We start from the raw sequence: 20,786 nt of genomic DNA on the forward strand, positions 1-20,786 counted from the left end.
TGGTTGGGGAATGGTGCACTGCTGTGTATGATCATAGTGCAATGATGTCAGTGCCTCAGGATGAAGGGCAGTGGCTACTGGCGACTGGAGAAAAACACACTTCAGCAGGAGCTCTGGTTTCAAAATGGCACGGTGCTAGCAGGTTGATCAAAAGGGTCAGGGGTGGGATACAACGTGGGCTGCTTTTCTGGAGTGGTACAGCTGTGTAAACTCCAGGCAGTTCCCTAAACCAGACTGAGGGACCGTAAAGACATTTCCCTGCAGGGAGAGGACTCACCTGGTTCTGAGCTAATCCTGACTGGGGAGAGGAGGTAGCAGGGACAAGACGTTTTCTTTCCTTCTCTATAGAGTCATCCTGCTTTTCTGTGCCTCACAGGGTTTTCACCACCTGCTGCTGTACTTCAGTGCTCTCCGTTAGTCACTGTGGTCAAAATGTAGTTGTTCATTGTTTTGGTCCTTTATTGTGTTGGGCAAGGAGTGTTAGCCAGCTCTAGCCAGTCATCTTGCTGACCACAAGCCTGTGATACATTTTAGTACAAACGGGAGTACACTCTTCAGGGATGTCCTGAGGAAATATTTTGTGATGCAAGATTGTCCTTTATTTTTATTTATTGCATTTTAGGTTTTGGGGTACATGTGAAGAACATGCACAATTGTTGCATAGGTACACACATGGCAGTGTGGTGTGCTGCCTTCCTCCCCATCACCTATATCGGGCATTTCTCCCCATGCTATATCTCCCCAACTCCAATCCAGTGAATCAAGATTGTCATTTAGTGGATTTATCTTAAGGTTTCAGCCCCTTGCTACATGTTGCTGTCTAGGTGCGTATTTTGTTGTTGTGTGTTGCCATTGTTTTTGTTATTGTTTTTTGGTCTTCTTGAAAGCTGGTTTAAATGGGGGCAAATGTCCCATAAAATACTATTATTCTGTTATTTGGAGAGGTGTATAGATAATGTGGTACTAAATAAGGGAAGGGAGGGGAGTATTCCATTTATGACATAATTCCCAATGTGCGTTCTAGGACTGAGAAACTACCACAGGAAGTATCCACTGGACCCATTGTGAGATGGACCTGAGCTAAAACTCCATTCCTCACCTGACATCCATAAACTCTTATTCTGACTGGTAGACCAACGTGATATTTTGCATCTCCTGGAATTAATGTCATTTAATTCTAGGATTGAGGAACTACCACAGGTATCCACTGGACCCACTGTGGGATGGACCTGAGCTAAAGCTTCATTCCTCACCTGACATCCTTAAACTCTTATTCTGACTGGTAGACTACAGTGATATTTTGCATCTCCTGGAATTAGAGCCAGTGTGCAAAAGACTTTGGAAAGCATTATTATTTCCTTTCCTCACTCAATGAACAGTCACCCAGGTAACATGTTGTAGGTCTCTTTGGAGAAGGCTAGGAGGAAGATTAACACCATAAATTTTGGGAAGTGTGCAGGTTCCTTTCTCAAGGGGAAGATTCTGGTTCTGGGCTTTCAGGTACTACTTGTGTGACCACAAGCAAGTTACTTAATGTCTCTGGACTCTGTTTCTCACCTGCCACATGGACCAGGACTTGCCTAAGTGTTATTTAGCTTAGAGGTTCTGGAATTGTCACTATAAACTCACAGGCAGCTCCCCCTAGGAGAAGTGGCTACTTTGATAGTCCCTGACTACTGACTTTTGTGTGCATGCATGTGGGGAGTGGGGGCAGGGGGTACAATTTGGGCAACAAAGGCTTATTCTGAGTGTGTATTAAATTGTCCTATAAATAAGAGGTACAAGCCCACATGTGAAGTCAAGCTAGCTCAGGGCGTCTTGCTGTCAATCACAAGTGCTTACAAGTATCTTCCTAACTGTGGCAGTGAAGCTTTTAGCTGAGAATATCTTTGGAATTTTTTTTCTATTTATGGGCAGGAAAAAAGGTAATGAGGTCCAAAATGATGGCAACCGAGGGTGTACAATCTAGGTGAGGGGCAGGGAGATGTGTGGCAGTGGCTCAGCTTCACTGCAAGTGCTGTCCTGGGTTTAAGATAACACTAGTAGGAATCTCTCCATTTTCATCCGTGCTTGTCGTTCTGCGTTTGTAGCAAGTAGGGCAATTGACTCACTTGGCTGACGCAAGGCAAGAAAATAAGCATCTCCAGTTCCTTTCTGTTGTTTTTGGTTTTCTTCTTTTTTTCCCCCCCTGTGGCTCGGAAGTAGCTTCCTGTTTGGAATAGAATCTGTAAGCTCAGGGGATTTAGTCAAAAATAGACATAAGTCTTAATAATTTCTATGGATAGCTCTTTTTGATCCTCTGTCAGTCATCACCAAATTATTCTCCCTGCCTCCACCCTCCACGTCCTGTCAGCAAACTCATGCATGGATGAGTTTTAGTCCCAGTCCCATTTGAAATTTCAACATACAAATTTGGGGGAGAGGGTACACAAACTTTCAGACCTTGGCCTGTCTTATAAATACAATCTCTTGTGGGCTAGAGGTATTGCAAATATATTCTGTCATTGAAAATTGTCTTTTCATGTGACAAGTCACTAGTGACCATCAGGAAGTTATTTCTCTTCTCTGAGCCACAGTTTTTTCATATCATTAAAATGAAATTAATTATCCTCTCTCGACCCAGCCTGGGACGCAGATATATTGTGAGGATCAAAATTAGAGAACAAACAAAAGAGCGTTAGAAAGTTTGAAAGTGATATGAAAATGTCATGTTTTGCTGCTTTATTTGTATCGCTCTGATTGTTTCAAAGGACAGTCTTATCGGGAAATGTTTTACTGAAGTTTAACATCCATATAGAAAGTGGAAACAACATAAATGTACCGTAAGATGATTCTTCACAAAGTGAATTCACACATATAACCACCACCAGATCAAAAACTAAGGTATTCTCTGCACTGTACAGACCCCCGTGTCTTCTTCTGAGCCTTATCAACCTTCTCCCCAAGGGTATTATTTTTTTCACTGCTTTATCCAGTGTAGGTCAGTTTTGCTTTATATATGAAATGAACTCTTTGTGTCTGGTTTCTTTCACCTTTCCATCTTTCTATGAGATATTTCTCTATTTTGTTTTGTTTTGTTAGTTGAGGCTCATTCATCCTCAAAAATATTTCACTGTGTATGTAGAATTCTCTTCTACTGCTGATGGTCATCTGACTCATTTGGCATTATTCCAAGTAGTGCTGCAATATTATACCTGTCTTTTGGTGGACTTATATATGCCTTTTTATTGGGTACATATTAGGTGTGGAATTGTTAGAACATGTATGCTGTATTCATAGGTTCAGCTTACTAGATACTTTAATACATACTTCCAGTTTTCTAAATTTGTTGAAGTAAGCTTTGTTCCTAGCAGTAGCCTAGGAGAGTTTCTATTGTTCCACAACCTTGATGACTTAGTGCTTACCTTCTTTTTAGCTTTATATTCTAATTTCATTTTACCATCCTGCTGAGTAGTATATCATTGCAATTTTAATTCGCATTTTTCTGATAGTAAATGAAGTGGAGATTCATTACATATTGGCCTTTCAAATATTCTTTTTGATGAAGTGCCTGTCCATATCATTCACCTATTTTCTCTTTTGGTTATCTGAATATTTCTCATTGATTTGTAGTTGTTTATGTATTATCTTAGTCTATTCAGGCTGCTATAATGAAATGCCAAACACTGGCTATAAGTAACACAAATATATTTCTCATAGCTCTGAAGTTTGGAAAGTCTGAGATCAAGGCATTGGTAGATTTGGTGTCTGGTAAGCGCTGTTGGGTTCACCTTCTACCTGTGTCTTCACATGTTGTAAGAGACAAGGAGTCTCTCTTATGTCTCATTTATGAGAACACTAATTCCATTCATGAAAGCTCCACTTTCATGACCTAATTAGCTCCCAAAGGCACCACCTTCTAATATCATCATCTTGGAAATTGAAATTTCAACATAGAAATTTGAGGAAGAGGATACACAAACTTTCAGACCTTAGCATGTCTTATAAATACAATCTCTTGTGGGCTAAAAATATTACAAATATATTCTGTCATTGAAAGTTGTCTTTTCAGTCTCTGGTATCTTTTGATGAATTTGTTTTAATATTTGTACAGTCCTATTAATCAATTATCTTCTTTCATGGTGAAGACTTTTAAGAAATCTTTGCCTACTGTCATCAAGATGCTCCCCTACGTTTTCTCCTAAAAGTTGTTTTGTTGCTGTTGTTGTTTTACTTTTTTCATTGAGATCCGCAAACCATCTGTTTTGATTTAGGAGTACAGAGGAAGTTAAGTGTCAAGATTTATTTTGTTTAATATGGATATTCAACTGATCCAGCAGCATTTGTTGAATTCTTTCCCTCTCTGAGTTTTTAAATTATAATTACTGATTTCAGAGGGATCATTCACTATGTGAGCTCAAGGGAAGCATAGTTTATTTGTATGAGAGACAGTGTGTACCTACTATACGTTAGAAACTTTATGCACATCATCTTATCTGAGCCTCGGAACAGCCTTGCCAGGATTGTATTATTATTCTATTCTGTAGCTGAGAAAACTGAAGCTTAGAAAGGACAAGCAATTAACTCAGAGTTAAATAATGAGTAGCAGAGCTATGACTTTCTTTTTTTTTGGATGCCAAAGCTCATGTTGGCTCTTTCTTCTTCAAGTATCATGGTGACAACATACATTAGAACTGCGGAGACTGAATAACCAGTGAGTTGAAGAAACTAGGTTATAATCAACTGGGCTATTTTAGTAACCAAGAGGAATAATTTTACTAGAGACATTTGTAAGGTCTAGTTATTCCTTGCCCTCAGTAATGATCATGGTTAGTAATGGCCAGTCATTACTTCTTTTCGCTGGAAGTCTCTCCGGAGCTTTGCACCTTCCATTCTAGCTCTTAAGACAAAGTGTAAAGTAGATATTACCTTCCCTGTTTGACAGATAAGAATACTGAAGGTCAAAGAGGTCAGGCAACTTATTTAAGGTCGAATTGCAAGACCAAATATGCAAGGTCAAATAGTGGTAGAGCAGGGCCCAGCACTTATTTAACTTATTCCTTCACCTATGATCACCCTTATTCACCGCCAAGATCGTAGATCTAGATGACCATTATTGTACTTTTGGCCCTTTAGACCGTGTTCATCCTCTCTTATTTCATAGCTTTTTGCTTGGAGCCTGTTATTATCCAGCCTGACTACTGCCCTCGAAGAATAAACCACTCTCGTAGCCCTCCACTAGGGAGTGCCCTGCTGTTTTTAGCCTTTCTGTCACTCTTGAGAGGCTCCAGGCGCTTTCCTTCACCTGTCTTCAGCACATCCATGCCCCGGAGCAAAATGCTGAATTTGAATATGCAGCTGATGTTGCCTGTCGCCTTCCAGACACAGAACTGTCTAATTGCAAAAATTGTTTCATGATCCTCCCCAATTAAGCTCATGACAACCTAATTTTAAAGACCCTATTGGATTTTTTATACTGATGCTCTTCTCCTTCTTCCTTCTTCCTCCTACCTCTGCCATCTCCAGTAAGGCCTATTACCTTCACTCCACAACTGAAAATTAGAAAATGGCTTTACTGTGACAAGGGACCATAACATTTTCTTTTGGTCTTTCTTTCTTATTATTATGAGCTACTCAATGAGGCTGTGACTCCATGTGAAGAACTGAGAGAAGGAAAAACAGGTTATTAAAGCAATGTCAGAAACTCAAACAGGGTAATGATTAAAAGCTAAATATTTATCTGGGAAAAATAGTGAACAGAGTGGGTCTGATGGCCAGTTATACTTCATAATAGCACATCCATAGCATTTCTGAGGCTCCTTTCAGTGGAACCTCAAGCATTCTGACACCGTTGACTTGATGTATTCATCTCTTATAAATGCCACTTCTTCACACACACACACACACACACAGAGTCGTACACAGCACAACTAAAGAACAGTTGTGCTATCACACAACTAGAATGGGCTACATCATCAGAATCCTAAAAAAAACTGTTTGTCTTCTCAGTTTAGTCTGTGGAATACGCATTTTGTGGAGTCAGAATTACTCAGACACCCACCCATTACAATGTCAAATAAATGCCAAGGAAAAAGCAAAGGGCATAAATAAAAGAATAATACAGAACTCCAATTTCTTTTTTTTTTTTTTTTTTTTTTTTTTCGGCACTTTTAAATACACACTCCTGGTAGGCAAATGGGGGTTATGGATTATAGCTTTCTATTTTATCCTAGATCTGTTTTTCTCCCTCTCTCCTTGGCACTCAATTTGTATGATCTCCCCTAAAATGCCACTGGCCCCACACTATTCCTATCTTAGGCAAAACCTCCAATTAAAATCAGCAGGGGGTTTGCTTGATTTAGGAACCCCAGCCTCTGCTCCCCAGCCAGGGGGTTCTGAAAGGGAGATGTGTACCTTTGAAAGCACTGATGGGAAGCCCTGGGTGGCGGAGACTGTCCTCAAAATGACTAGCGACTCCATGCTGTGTCACCAGGAGACCTGTCAGGTCGCCAGAAAATCCTGCCTGAGGCAAAGACAGAGCCTGCAGGGGGGCAGCCGAGGTGTTTCCATGGTCCACAGCCTCCTTCTCCTCCAGTCGGGAATCTAGAGGGGAGGAAATGCAGAGGACAGGCATTGAGGGAGTATTGGATTTGGACCCAGGAACCCTGAGCTTTGCTCTGCTACACGCATGCTGTGTGACCAAGGTGAGGCACAGTCTCTCTGTGGCCTTCAATGCCCTCATCGGTGGGATAAAAATCACAAGGGAATCCTATCTCATGGGGCTGATGTGAGGATAAAGTGGTAACTGCCATGATGTAGAAAACACTTAAGAAACAGCGATTTTTTTGACCTCAGCAACCATCTCTGTGTTCAGGCCTAAACATGAGGAAGATGAACATTTCTATGGTTTCTTCTTGAAGGTTCCCGGCTTCTATAATGGTCCAAACTGCTTCATTTGGAGCCAGCGTGGGTACCTGTCAATCAGGCTCCAGAGTTTTCCAGTTTAGAAATGAAAATGCAGCTCCCTTCTCTCTCCTCCTTCCTCCTTCCCTCCTTCCTCTCAGCCCCCTATCAGAATGAATTGAAATCCCATCCAACAGAAAGTTGCTGATTTGGATGTATTGCATCTCAGCTTTGGCTGCAGATGGAAGATGCTTTGGGTCCTTAGGGACAGAGAAAAGCACTTTAAAACCTGCTCCTCCCTGCCTCACACTGGATTTCAGCAGGGCTGTGTCAGCCTTTGTGAGACCCTCCCCTCTGGAGCAGCCTATTAAGCTGCTTCTCTGTTGCCAGGGTTGAGGCAGGCTGTCACCAAGTAGCCTGGGAAATGGTATTTATAGATTGCAGTCCCTCCTATCCCTGATCCCCAGCATCTCCCTATGCACTTGTCTGAAGCCCCAATTATCTGTGAGTGGAGGAGAGGGACCCTGGCAGGTCCAGAGGAAGCAAGGAATGTGAAAATAGGCCCTTGACAAGCTCAAACTTTCAGTATTTTTCCATTATTTTCATTTATTTCTCTTCTCTTCTCTTGCTTTCTTCTTATTGCTCACCTCATCGTTACAATTTTACATTATGGTACCTAAATGAAGTTGCACTGATGCCAGAGGTAGAGAGTTTGGTATTTGAATGTGGAGTACCTTTGTGATCTCAGACAAGTTCTCTCACTTCTCAATGGCTCCTTTTTCTTTGTCTGTAACATGGAGGTGGTTTCATGTGCTGTTCAGGAAGACAGTATGAAGAACCTCCAGCACTATGCCTGGTATACAGTGAGTACTCAATAGTTGTAGGTCACAGATGCTTTTGGCTGGCTTAGGGCGCTGCCTAGAATTGAACCTTGTAGAGTTTATGACTATCCATGACAACTAGTCAGAGAACTGGCTGGCGATGGAGAAGGCATAGGAGATTGATTTGATTGAGGCTTCTTCCTCATTATTGCAATTTGCTTGTATTCAAAAGAAACACACACACAAAATGAAATGAGCTTTTTTTTTTTTTGGTTCTAATCTCAGAATGAAATATTGAAAAGCAAAAGAAAGTTCATTGACTTTGGGGATCAGGACTCACTGGAAACAATTGTTTTCCCTCTCTGCCACTACTGTCCCCATAATTGGCCTCTCTAGAAAAGGAGGAGAATGAACAACTAGCCCGCCCACAAATGGCCCATCCAATGTCCATCTTCCCCAAATCTGTGCATTAACAGAGATGATGCCTTGCCTGCATCTCTTTGTTTCTGTCCCACCCACTCTAATTTCATTCCATCTCATCCTCTCTGCCCAGGGTCTCCTCCGTAGCCTCTGCCTGCTCATTTGCTCCATATTTCTCCATCTCCAACACCAAGTCCCTTTTCCGCTTATCACCCTTCCCCACTCTCCACCTTTCCCCTCTGTCTTCTTTCCTCTTCCCCTCGGCCTCGTGCTCCCTGCTCCCCGTGAACACCACCTGCTTTCCAAGTCCTCTTGCTGTATCATTAATGCGTTCTTTGATACAGCCCACAACCTCATGATTATTCTGAGGTCAGGAGATGCAGGTGCCACGCAGCTCGCGAATGTGTCTCAGAGGCCCTCTGTCCCCAATCCCTCCTGCCCGACAGGGCTGGAATCCTAATTTGCCACTAGCCCCGTTGCTTATTGCAGTATCACCAGGAACTTTCATCTTTTTATTTCCCTCACCGAGGATTCTGAGAATTCAGCCACAATGAAGCATTGATTCAAGGAGTGGGGGCTGTGGTTCTTACAAAGGGTCCCAATGATGAGACACGAGAAAGGGGGCGCTCTACGGGGTTAAAGAATGCCTTGCAGATGGGAAAGAGGAGCTCTAAATGGGGTACTGTCCTGTCACTTGGAGAGGGAGTGACAGGGGCAAGTGTGGGCCATGTGAAAGAGGCATTTTGAAATGACGCTGTAGTCAGATGGAACCACGCAATCAGGGCCGTGTGGAGGGCCCCTGTAGCTCACAGAAATATCAGATGACTCATATCCAATATTCAGTCAATGTTCTGGTTTGGGAGGTGGGAGCCACATAGCTCATCATTATTCCAGCTCCGTTTCCTGAAGGCTGGGCCTGCTGCTGTTCTCCAGGCTGTAATAGGATTGGTCTCACGAAGCAGAAACTGGGGAGGCCTGGAGCTGTGTGGGTGGATGGTATGGAAAACAAATACTGCAGTCCTAAGGGGAGAGGGAGAAGTTTGTTTTTCTTTTTTTAAATGAAAAAATAACGAGAAACATGTAAATATTCTGTATGCATTCATTCAGCAAACATAGATTCACTCAGCAGGCAGTTTAGAGAGCCAGGCTCTGGGCTAGGTGCTGGCAGAAGAAGGGATCTCCCCTCTCAAGCCTAAGAGCCTGGAGGGGAAACTGACAGGGAAACGAGCGGTTTCAATACAATATTTTGGGTGCTGTGAGGGAGGTTTTTATCGCCAGGGCTGGGTGGTTCTGTGGATTTAAAAAGGAGAGGGTTTCAAGGAGCCCACTAATTATTCCGCCATTTTCGTCCATCCGATAAGCAACTCAGTGAAAGCAAAGCATGCTGGGAAGCCATTTCAACAGTATCCATTTTCAAATGGCTATAACAAAATGGTTTTCCTCAAACTCCAGAGCGATAGTGAAATCCCCGAGAGCGTCTCAATACCTTCAGAGGAAGAGCTTATTCTCTGGGATAAGAGTACTTTTTATTATTACCTTTTTCATAATTGCTCTGTGCCAGGCTCTTTTAAGCCCTTTAAATATATTATCTCACTGAATCCTCTCACCAGCTGCATAGGATGGGCTTTAATATCCTCATTTTAGATAGTGGATACTGTGGCTTAAAGAGATGAAGTGACTTGATCCTGGTTATAGAATGCAGCTTTGAACTCAGCTCTTTTGGGCCAACACCTATGCTTTTCAACATTAGGCTTTACTGCCTAATTAGGCTCTTGGTGTTTGCAGTCTGGGGATTGCACCTCATCAGTGGAAGTGATAAAATAATCGATGGATTGTTAACGCTTCCTACCACAGAGAGCACAATGCAACTTAGCTTCTGTTTCTAGCTTTATAAAATGGAGATCAGGAACCACTGAGAGCATCATCATCATCATCATCACCACAGCACACGACAGTCTTAAGAAGGGTGCTCTTGACTCTCACTTGACAGACAATGCAAAAAGCCACAGCTATGAGCCAGGAGACTACTCTCTGATTGTTTGACTTTGAGTCCATCAGGTCATCTCTGAGCTTCCATTGCCATGTCTATAAAATATTGCTGAGGGTTCCTTTGCAGGAATAACAAGAGCTAACTTTTATTGAGCTCTTAATAACTACCCAGTTTGGGGCTAAGCCTTCACATAAAAATTTATATAATCTTCACATAGCACTGTGTGGTAGGCATGATTAGGAAGTTGAAGAAAACTGCCCAGTATTGCCTTAGCTTGCAGATGGAGAAGCCAAGAGATTTTCAGCTATCTCTGATGGACCTCAAGTCCCAGGGTATTTTTAGGGTGTTGCTGTGAGGCTCCAGTGAGAAAATGGGAGTGAATATACCCTGTGCAGGGTAAAAAGTGCTAGACACACGTAAGATATTATTGGTAGCATGGAAGACAGCCAAGAGGTGACTTGCACAGAAAAAAGGAAAGATGAGAGGCCTCTAAGCTGACTGCCTTGCATATTTGTTCCTCCTCTGATGCTGCTGCTTATCTGATGGAGTACCTGTCTTCATTAGAATGTTTCAGTGGATGAAATCTGGTGAGAAACTTTGGTATCATCATTTATAGTGTTGAAGGCCTGGGGAGGGAGCCCAGAGGTTGCAACAGAAATGCAACTGAATGGAGAGTTTGGAGCTCTGAAAAAATGCAGGGAAGTAACCCATTTCTAACATGTTCTGAAAAGCCACCGTGAGGATCATATAAGATCATCAACAGGGAAGCACTACATGATTTCTAGAGTATGATAAAATATAATTTGTTTTCGTTGAAGTTGTTAGATGCTATACACACTCATGGGAGTAATCTGTGTTTTAAGTTAAATCAAATAACCTCTAGGTCCTTTTTATTGCTGATTGTTTTTACAATATGTTGTCATCCAGAAGGCGTATTTGAGTCTAGACACTTTCATTTCCTGAATCGCACTTTTTTGGGACTAGTGTCTAATGGAATCACAGAGCTAGAAGGACCCCAAGAAACAGGTACACCAACCCCTTCGTTTTGTAGATGAGGACACTGAGCATTAGAAAGGTAAAGTACAATGTCATGCAGCTGGTTTGTGGCATTCCGAAGAGCTACAATGTAGTTCTTACCTTTATATTCGATGCCCTTCCTGTAAATGTCACTGCTCCATCCGGTCGTTTCATACTTTGGGCAGCTCTGGTTTGCATTATCAGTTAGATAACTGTAACTCACAGACCCACCCGTGGTGGTTAACCTTCTCCATTTTTCCTGTATCTCCCAGGACAATTCAGCAGTGGCTTGCAAGGGTCCAGTCGCTCCTCTACTGTAATGAGAACGGGTTTTGGGGAACCTTCCTGGAGAGCCAGCGGAGCTGCGTGTGCCACGGCAGCACCACGCTGTGCCAGCGCCCCATTCCCTGCGTGATCGGCGGGAACAACAGCTGCGCCATGTGCAGCCTGGCCAACATCTCCCTCTGCGGCTCCTGCAACAAGGGCTACAAGCTGTACCGAGGCCGCTGCGAACCGCAGAACGTGGACTCGGAGCGGAGCGAGCAGTTCATCAGCTTTGAGACCGACCTGGACTTCCAGGACCTGGAGCTGAAGTACCTGCTGCAGAAGATGGACTCGCGCCTCTACGTCCACACCACCTTCATCAGCAACGAGATCCGCCTCGACACCTTCTTTGACCCTCGGTGGCGCAAGCGCATGTCCCTCACTCTCAAGAGCAACAAGAACCGCATGGATTTCATCCACATGGTGATCGGTATGTCCATGCGCATCTGCCAGATGCGCAACAGCAGCCTGGACCCCATGTTCTTTGTCTATGTCAACCCCTTCAGCGGCAGCCATTCGGAGGGCTGGAACATGCCCTTCGGGGAATTTGGCTACCCACGCTGGGAGAAGATCCGTCTCCAAAACAGCCAGTGCTACAACTGGACTCTCTTGCTGGGCAATCGGTGGAAAACGTTTTTCGAGACGGTCCACATCTACCTACGTAGTCGGACTCGGCTACCTACCCTGCTGCGAAATGAGACCGGCCAGGGCCCCGTGGACCTGTCCGATCCCTCCAAGAGGCAGTTCTACATCAAGATCTCGGATGTGCAGGTGTTCGGGTACAGCCTGAGGTTCAACGCGGACCTCCTGCGCAGCGCGGTGCAGCAGGTCAACCAGTCCTACACACAGGGCGGCCAGTTCTATTCCTCTTCGTCGGTGATGCTCCTCTTGTTGGATATTCGGGACCGAATTAATCGCCTGGCCCCTCCTGTGGCCCCGGGGAAACCCCAGCTGGATTTGTTCTCCTGTATGCTGAAACACCGCCTGAAACTGACCAACAGCGAGATCATCAGGGTGAACCACGCCTTGGACCTGTATAACACGGAGATCCTCAAACAGTCGGACCGGATGACAGCCAAACTCTGCTAACCCGGGACTCCTTGCCATGGACTTTCCCTGTTGTGCAAACGCAACAGAACAAAATGAAGCAAAACAGAACAAAACAAAAAAACCCACAAAAATTTGTAAAATGTAATTAATATTCAAAGAAAAGGGGGAAAAATCTTCATTTGTTGGAAATGAAAATGTTCTAGCAACTGTATAAAACCGTTGGGCATGTTTGTTATTTCTATACTCTGTCATGAAGAAGGGTCTCAGCCTTTTATGGAGCTTTGAGGGAGTTGCTTCTTAGGCCTCAGGTGCTGTATGGAGGGGGGAGAAGGGAGAAAGCATATGCAATGAATTGTAAAGATCTCTGCTGTGCAGGTGCTAAGATTAAACACTAAAGAGAAAGAGAGATATATGTAATGTACAACTGACACTGCCATTTTTCCTTTTTGGAGGAAATGGACATAGATAAAGAAGATATTTCTTCGGTTAAGATTTCTTTCCTCTTTATGCTTAATTCCTTGTGTGTGTGTGTTTTTCTCTTTTGACTCTTCCTCACACAGGGGTGGAGATATAATGACAATGCTGTCTATCTTACCCATGTGGCTTCTTTTATTCTGAATACACTAAAACTAATGGAAGCTAGCTAGTAGGTGACATTAGGAGGGTGTATATTCACATGGTCACAGGACACTAAGTAATTTTGGATATCAGCTCATCGAACTCCTTAGTTTGAGAAATAGGCTCAGAGAGGGATGGCATGCCCATGATGAAACTAGAGTTACTACCTGAAAGAGAACTTGAACCTCCTTTCTGACTCCCCTGGCAAATACACCTTTTTCCAAATTACACTGGCCACTTTTGTATTTTCTCCTTCAAAATAGTTGCCAAGGGATGAAGAATTTTTTCAGTCTGAGGTTGTTTGTTTGAAGAGAGAGAGAATGAGTGAGTGAGTTTGAAAAAACTTCTCCCCCCACTCTCTAAAACAAATTGTTAAATTTCCCAGAAATTCTTTCTGTATTAAAGGTAAAGTTTTAGTTTAAATAAAATCAGATACCAAAAACCAGGGTAAATTTAGTATTGCATTGATTTGCCAGATAGACTTCCCCAAGAAGTCAGTCTCTCTCTCTCTCTCTCTCTCTCTCTCTCTCCTCTCTCTCTCTCCTCTCTCTCTACCCTCTCTCCTCTTTCCTCTCTCCTCTCTCTCTCTCTCTCCATATATATGTGTGTGTGTGTATGTATATGTACACACATACATAAACACACATACATCTATCTCCTTTGACAATACATATGCACATCTACCACCTACATCCACTCTCCTTCCCACACACAAAAATATAAACACTGCCACTTCCTTGACATGTGTGAAAGGTTGAGAGGCCTTATGAGCAACTTGGGGGTTAAATCAGGATGACAGACTAAGAAAGACAGCTCATTTGAAAGCAGTATGTAAAGGATTACTTCTTAGTCTCCATAAACTCTGAGACTAAGATGGTACTTGCAAGAGGTGCTTCCTGAGCATCTGGATCCTCATTTCTGCATTGGCAGAGAAATGCAGAATCACAAAATTTTAGGGTTGGAAGAGAAAATAGAACTACTGTGGTCTCAACTTCTTCCAGTGCAAATCTCTTCATCATTGGGAAATCACCACTGTTCACTGACTGGATCATACCAGGGACAGGGAGCTAATTAGCTCTATCTTCCACTTTCTTTGAATTATTAATATTATTTCATGGAAGAAGAGTAATAGCTCCCATTCCAGCTTGTGTTATAAACCAGATCTAATTGGAATATCCTTCCATATTTTGACCAGCTTTGCATACTCACCCACTGGGTCCAGTTCTGCAATGTGCATTTCCTTCTTATTTCCATTCTTACGTAATGTCCTCCTAGATAAAATACAAAGACCTATCTCAGAGGTTATTGAACTCAGTGTTAGCAGGACACAAAGTGAACACCATCCCTGGTGTAGTTTATTTTAGGGTGAAAGAAGGGGAGGGTTTCAATGCATAAAGGTAAAGAATTATCTACTTTGTCTAAGTGTGTCTGACTAGAATATTCTTTTTTTTCTTTTAGTATGGTAATTCCAACTTTATTTTAGCTTTTAGTATGAATTAGCATATGTTCTATACCAACTTTCACAGTATTCCATGCACTTTACACTAACATAGGTTTTTGGATCTCAGATTTTGAGAAGGTTCAGTGCTCATTTAGGCTGAAAACCCTTTATGCCAGAGGTCACATCACAGCTTATCCATCAAGCATGAAATTTGGCAGAAGGCCAATGATCAAACGTTTCCTAAACACCTAGCAGGTGAATGGGGCATGTCCAAAATATATAGCTCTGAAAGGAAATAATTCATGCTTTTGTGCCTGTCATAACCTAATGAAAAAGACAGACATATAAACCAATTTTTAAAAACAACAATAATTACAGTTTACCATAATCAGTGCTTTCATGCAGTCAGGCACACAGTGAGGAGCCCTAAGGAGATATTAACTCTGTTCATGGGATTGGGAAAGCCTTTATAGTAGGGACTTGTTCATTCTAAGTGTTGAAAAATGATCAGGAGTTGGGCAAGTAGAAAATAATAGAGTGACCAAAGGAACAGTGGATGCAAAAACAATTATAAATATGCAGTATGTATTTAAGGGTCAGTGCCAATCATGATTTTAAAAGGTGTTATTTAAAATGGTAAACCTAACAAAGGGAGGGAGGATTTTGACTTTATATGAGAAGTGGAAGCAATTATCCATAATCTTTATGATTTAAAGAATGAATTTAAGACTGATTGTTCCTCAGTTCCCTCTCTTTCTTTTCTCCTTCATCTATATCTTCCAGGCACTTCCAAAGACTCCTAATGTAATAAGCCCTTGCATTTACATAGCACTTTACAGATTGCTAAGCAATCTTCATATGCAGTGTGATGCCTAATCCTTATAACAATTCAATTAGGACCTTCAATCTGAGATATTTTCCAGACTTCAACCACTGCAAGGTGGGGAAAAGTCTTTCCTTCATCTTGAAAATATTAACTCAGTCACTTCATCTTACAGAAAGAATACAGCATTGTCTAACGACTAGAAAGGTCAGGGAAATAGAAAACTTTTCAAGGAGAGAGAAGGATCCAGACATCAAAATATTTATTCTATGGTGAGAAAAAAAATAATTTGCTATGAAAGGACAAAAAGTTGTGTGAGCTTCCAAATGTTTCCTGCTTGAGTCTGGCTCCCCTTTGAGCTAATAAGATTCCCCTCTAGCTAGAAGAGAAGCCTGAAGCCTCCAAGTGATATTTTAATTCAATTAGTGTCTTACCAATTTGATGCAGCAACCAAGGACCTATGGTGTCTAATTAATATGCTGATGCTAAGACACAAGAGTGAACAGAATGCCCATTTGGATAAGGCCTGGCAGCAAAGCGTGGCATTGCTATGGAAACCACAGACGGACATTAATTAGCTATCAAATAAAATCATTGGAAAATTCTGGACCCTGGCACATCTGCCCCCTTCAAAGAGAAGGGCAAGAATAGGTCACAGTAACAGCAAGGCTCCCTTCAGTGATTAAAATCAGAGTTACACAGAGACTACATGTTGGAAAGTGGAAGAAAGGTGGAGGAGCAAAACAGATGAACACAATAGGAATGAGGCTTTGGAATTATTCAAGTTCAAGGATATAATTTGCAATGTGGAGTATCTTGTTGGGTTGTCTGTATTGACAAAATGATCCAAATGACAAATATTTTAACCTATTCTCTGTGCTGTAGAAAGAAAATGATAATAATGATATTGATCCATCCACTAGATGGTGATAAATGATCAGGGGAGGAGACCATAGAGTGATTAACCCCTAATATAACAGATGCAGATCCTATAACATTTAAGTTAATAGAAAAAAAAATAATTGAAAAGAAGACAAAAAAGGAGAACAAAAGAATCATTAAAATAACTGAACATATACAAGCGGATACAATAATGAAACTTACCATACAGATAATCACAAAAAATGTAATTGGACAAAACTGGTCAGTAAAAGAACAGAGGTTTTCAGACTACAAGTTTTAAATTTAAAAGTAGATAAAGGTTGAAATTAAAGAATTGACAAAGATGTGCTAGACACATATTGACTAAAAGAAAGCTGATGAAGCACTGTTCATGGCAGTCAAGATAGACTTTTAGGAAAACTACTTTATTAGGGTTACAGAGTATTATTTTACCAAGAAAAAAATGGAGAAAAGACCGGACAGGTGGAATTATAGACTTCTAGGGCTAAAGAGGACTTTATGGATCTTTAAAATGTTAACTTTCACAGGGAGAGAATTATAAAAAAAGTTATTCTACAAGTTCGAACACTGACCATGAGTTCAGTCCTCTTTTTACTGTCTGGAAGTAAAAGGTTTTCTAGTCTAACCTAATTACTACAAAAATCAAGGCTCAACCCCATGACATTTATCCTAATGGGTTACCAAACACACTCTTTCTCTCCTTGTATCTGTATATCTATATAGATTTATATACACACACATACACACACATAAATATATGCTGCCAGACCATATACATATGGAAGAATTTATATGTATGTATATTTATATATAAACCTATAATCATATATATATAATTTATATATATAAATTCTTGTCATCAAAATTTTATACATAGACATTTTTCAGCTGAGGATCAACTAAATCTTTGGATGTTCATATAATCTTAGGCTGAGTGGAGGCCAATCTCTTCTTGAGAATTGCGTATCAGTGACTCCAGCCTTAGTAACACTAAAAACCTAAAAGGAGAAGGCTGCCTGAGTAAATTCTTGCCAATATTCCTTCTCTCTCTAAATCATTATCAGAACCTGCAGCGACAAGTGTAATGCCATTCCTTACTTTTCATTATTGGATCTAACTGTCAGCATTTGGAGTCTAGGCTCATGGCATAGTCTCTCACTACTTTGTCTTGGAACCCTCCTCCCCTCTCAGCAAACTCACAAATTGACAAGAATGCAAGGAATGCAATGTGATATATTTGAACCAATGAGTGGGAAATAACCTTACATTTATTATATAAACTTGTCACCTAGTCAATTTGGGAGCAATTACAAATCGCTTTCATTTTAATTAATTTGAGGAAAATTACAGATTTCTTTGAGATATCTGAAAGCTCTAGGCTCCTTCCCAATAAAAATGTACCTTCACTTACACTTTTGAATATTTCACAGATCCCTTAACAACTTTACTTGAACATTCTGGAATGCTACCAACCTTGGGTGAGTACCTTTGATCGAGTCTAAACCATGAGATTCCTTTCCTTTTCACTATTTCTGCATATGTTTTGAACTAGGATCATTTATCAAGCTTGCATCACACCCTCCTGCCCATCATAGAAGGCAGCCTTTATATAAAGTTAAATAGATAAGAATGGTAGTTATGGTCACTTTAATAACACCCTAAACATATCATAGAAACACATTAAGTGGATATATTATTTGTAAGTATTAACTGAAAGAAAGAGACTTCTAAAGTAGAAAGTAAAGAGTTAGGTTAAAGGATGAAAAGAAGCACCTTGATATATATGGCATCATCAGTAGACAGAATCTAGATCACTGAACCTGGGATAATGGTGGGCATGAGGCTTGAAGGAGACATTGTTAAATCAGTAAAAGAAAAATATCTGCCAAGTAGCTTGGAATAAACAAATAGGTTTCATGAATCACAAGTCGAGTCGCTCTTTGAATTGAATATTTGACCTCCACTCTTAACATTTCTTGCTTGGTAGATGTCCCCTTAAACTGTGTTGATTCCACTCAAGGGCCAATCTCTCCCTAAGAATGGACAATGAGCTTTTTCCACAGTTCAGACTTTGCGGTCTCCGTGAAACTTCTAAATGTAGATATTTATCCCAAAGAAGGAAGAAAATGGCCTCGGCAAAAATTTTAAATAAAAGCTGCAGAACTGCTGATGAGGAGACGGAAGGGATACCCACATTGAAAGTCTGAATTTTGTGCTGATGTCACCAGAAGTGACTGTGATTTCCCTGTCTAGTGATTCCTGCAAGCTTTAACCAGGGAGCAGAGATTGTACTGACTTTGCCACAGGACTGAATGCATAAGGATATTGTAATGCTCTTATAAATTAGGGATGATTATAAACGCTGCCAAGGGTTTGTTAATTATATAGTGTTAATCGTGGAACACATAATTATAAATTAATAATGATGTCACCTAACATTTTGTGAGTGCACAAAAGTATTCTGAGCTTAGAGGCTAGACCCAGGTTCTGGGTTTTTCCTGAATTTGCAGACACCTACAGAACCAGAATCAGAACTCAATTTTTCTAATTCCCAGGCTAGTGATTTCATCATTCTACTCGAGCTTATTCGTGACATGAGAAAATAACCAGCATAAGGCTGTGGCTAAGAGCACAGATTTCAAGGCAGGAAATGGGACACAGAGCTTGACCAGCTGTGTGACTTGACTGAGATATTTAACCTCTCTTGCTTCAAATGTTTCTTCCGTAAAAAAGAGATTCTTCATACGGCCTCCCTAAAATGGGTCTTATAAGAATAAGGTACTTTTTAAAAACATAGAACAGGGCCTGTCATGTAGGAAACCTATCTATTTGTTAAATGAATGGCACAAATAAAAATATAATTTTCATAGACAAATTAATCATAATAATAAACTAAAATCAGTTGAGCTCATGGTAGAGCCAAGCACTATAGTAAGAATTTGATGCAAGTTATTTCATGTCTTAGTCTGTTAGGATTGGTATGATAAAACACTTTAAGTAATTTATAAGCAATAAAAACATATTTTTCACAGTTCTAGAGACTGGAACATCCAAGATTAAGAAATCAGCAGATTCAGTGTTTGATGAGGGCCTGTTCCCCATAGATGGCCCCTTTTTGTTTAGTTCTCCTCACACGGTGGAAGGGGCAAGGGAGCTTGAGCTTCTGCTATGAGGTTACTAATCCAATTAATGCAAATGGAGGGTCATGATTTAATGACTTCCCAAGGTCCCACCTCTTAGAACTGTAATACCCTAAAACTTGGGTATTAGGTTCCAACACATTACTTTTGGAGGAGAATAACCATCATTCAAATTATGACATCTTATTTAAAGTCATGGCAACCCAGTGAGGTGGGTCTAATGAACACTTCAGTTTACACAGGAAGAAACTGAGAGTTAGAAAAGTGAAGTAATTTGCCTGTGGCCATGCAGCCAAGTAATCTGACATGTGGCCATGATGGAATTATGATTGGTCAGTCTTCTAACTATGCCAGAATTCAGGTCACATGGACAGAAGAGGAAAAGGCATATAATTTTTACTGAGCCTCTGTGATGTCCCAGCTATTTAAAATGTATCTTATTTAATTCTCTCAAATCTCTAAGACAGAGTTGTTGTTATTTCCATCATACAGGTGAGGAAATCAAGGCACCAAAAGGCCTGGTAACTTCAGTTTTGCAGTTACTGATTTAGCACAAGCATTAAGACATGAGGATGATATGGAGTGGTTAGCAGAGAGGGACCTAAGGCCTGAAAGGGTCACTTCTTGGTTCTGGTCTTCACAAACTGTGTGGCTTTGGAGTTACTTAATCTCTGTAACCTCAGTCTCTTCATCTGTCATGTAGGTAGAATAACTCCTACTTCACCTTGTTGCCGTGAGGACACATCTTTTGCCAGATAGTCATCGCTTACATGAATTAGTGCTGGTAAGGTCCTGTCTATAACTCCCTGGCACCTAGTAAGCATTCATCTGAAGTGAGCTTTTATTATTTCCTGAGCCAGGCATGGCTCAAGACCAAGACTTGGAATCATTGTCCCTTCATGCTCCTTGGCTCTCCCTATTGTGTATGTGTCTCCTCTGAAATCCTCTCCAGCACAGGAACTAAGCGGAAGAGCTAAAGATAAACCTCTGCCTTCCAGACGTTCACAAGTGACCAATGACAACAAATGTTGTTGAAATGGCAGCAGGGTACCATCAGAGGAGACATTGTTTTAAAATAATAAAAATGGAGTCTTGGCTGTGCGTGTTGGCTCACACCTGTAATCCCAGCACTTTGGGAGGCTGAGGTGGTTGGATTACCTGAGGCCAACATGGTAAAACCCTTTCTTTACTAAAACTACAAAAAGTAGCTGGGCATGGTGCCACATGGCTGCAATCCCAGCTACTTGGGAGGCTGAGGCAAGATAATTGCTTAAGCCTGGGTGACTGAGGTTGCAGTGAGCCAAGATTGTGCCACTGCACTGCAGCCTGGCCAACAGAGCAAGACTCTGTCTCAAAA

General features: G+C 41.3%; 1 protein-coding gene across 1 annotated transcript; it reads left to right on the forward strand.

The window, feature by feature from the left end:
- Positions 1-11,285: 11,285 nt before the first annotated feature.
- On the forward strand, positions 11,286-12,999 carry LOC108282180 (BMP/retinoic acid-inducible neural-specific protein 1). The gene has a single exon (XM_017497991.2). The coding sequence runs from the start codon at positions 11,569-11,571 to the stop codon at positions 12,541-12,543; it is 975 nt and encodes a 324-aa protein (XP_017353480.1). The 5' UTR covers positions 11,286-11,568; the 3' UTR covers positions 12,544-12,999.
- Positions 13,000-20,786: the final 7,787 nt, after the last annotated feature.

The sequence above is a fragment of the Cebus imitator genome, unplaced genomic scaffold, assembly GCF_001604975.1.
Source record: "Cebus imitator isolate Cc_AM_T3 unplaced genomic scaffold, Cebus_imitator-1.0 Scaffold236, whole genome shotgun sequence".
Taxonomy (NCBI): Eukaryota; Metazoa; Chordata; class Mammalia; order Primates; family Cebidae; genus Cebus; species Cebus imitator.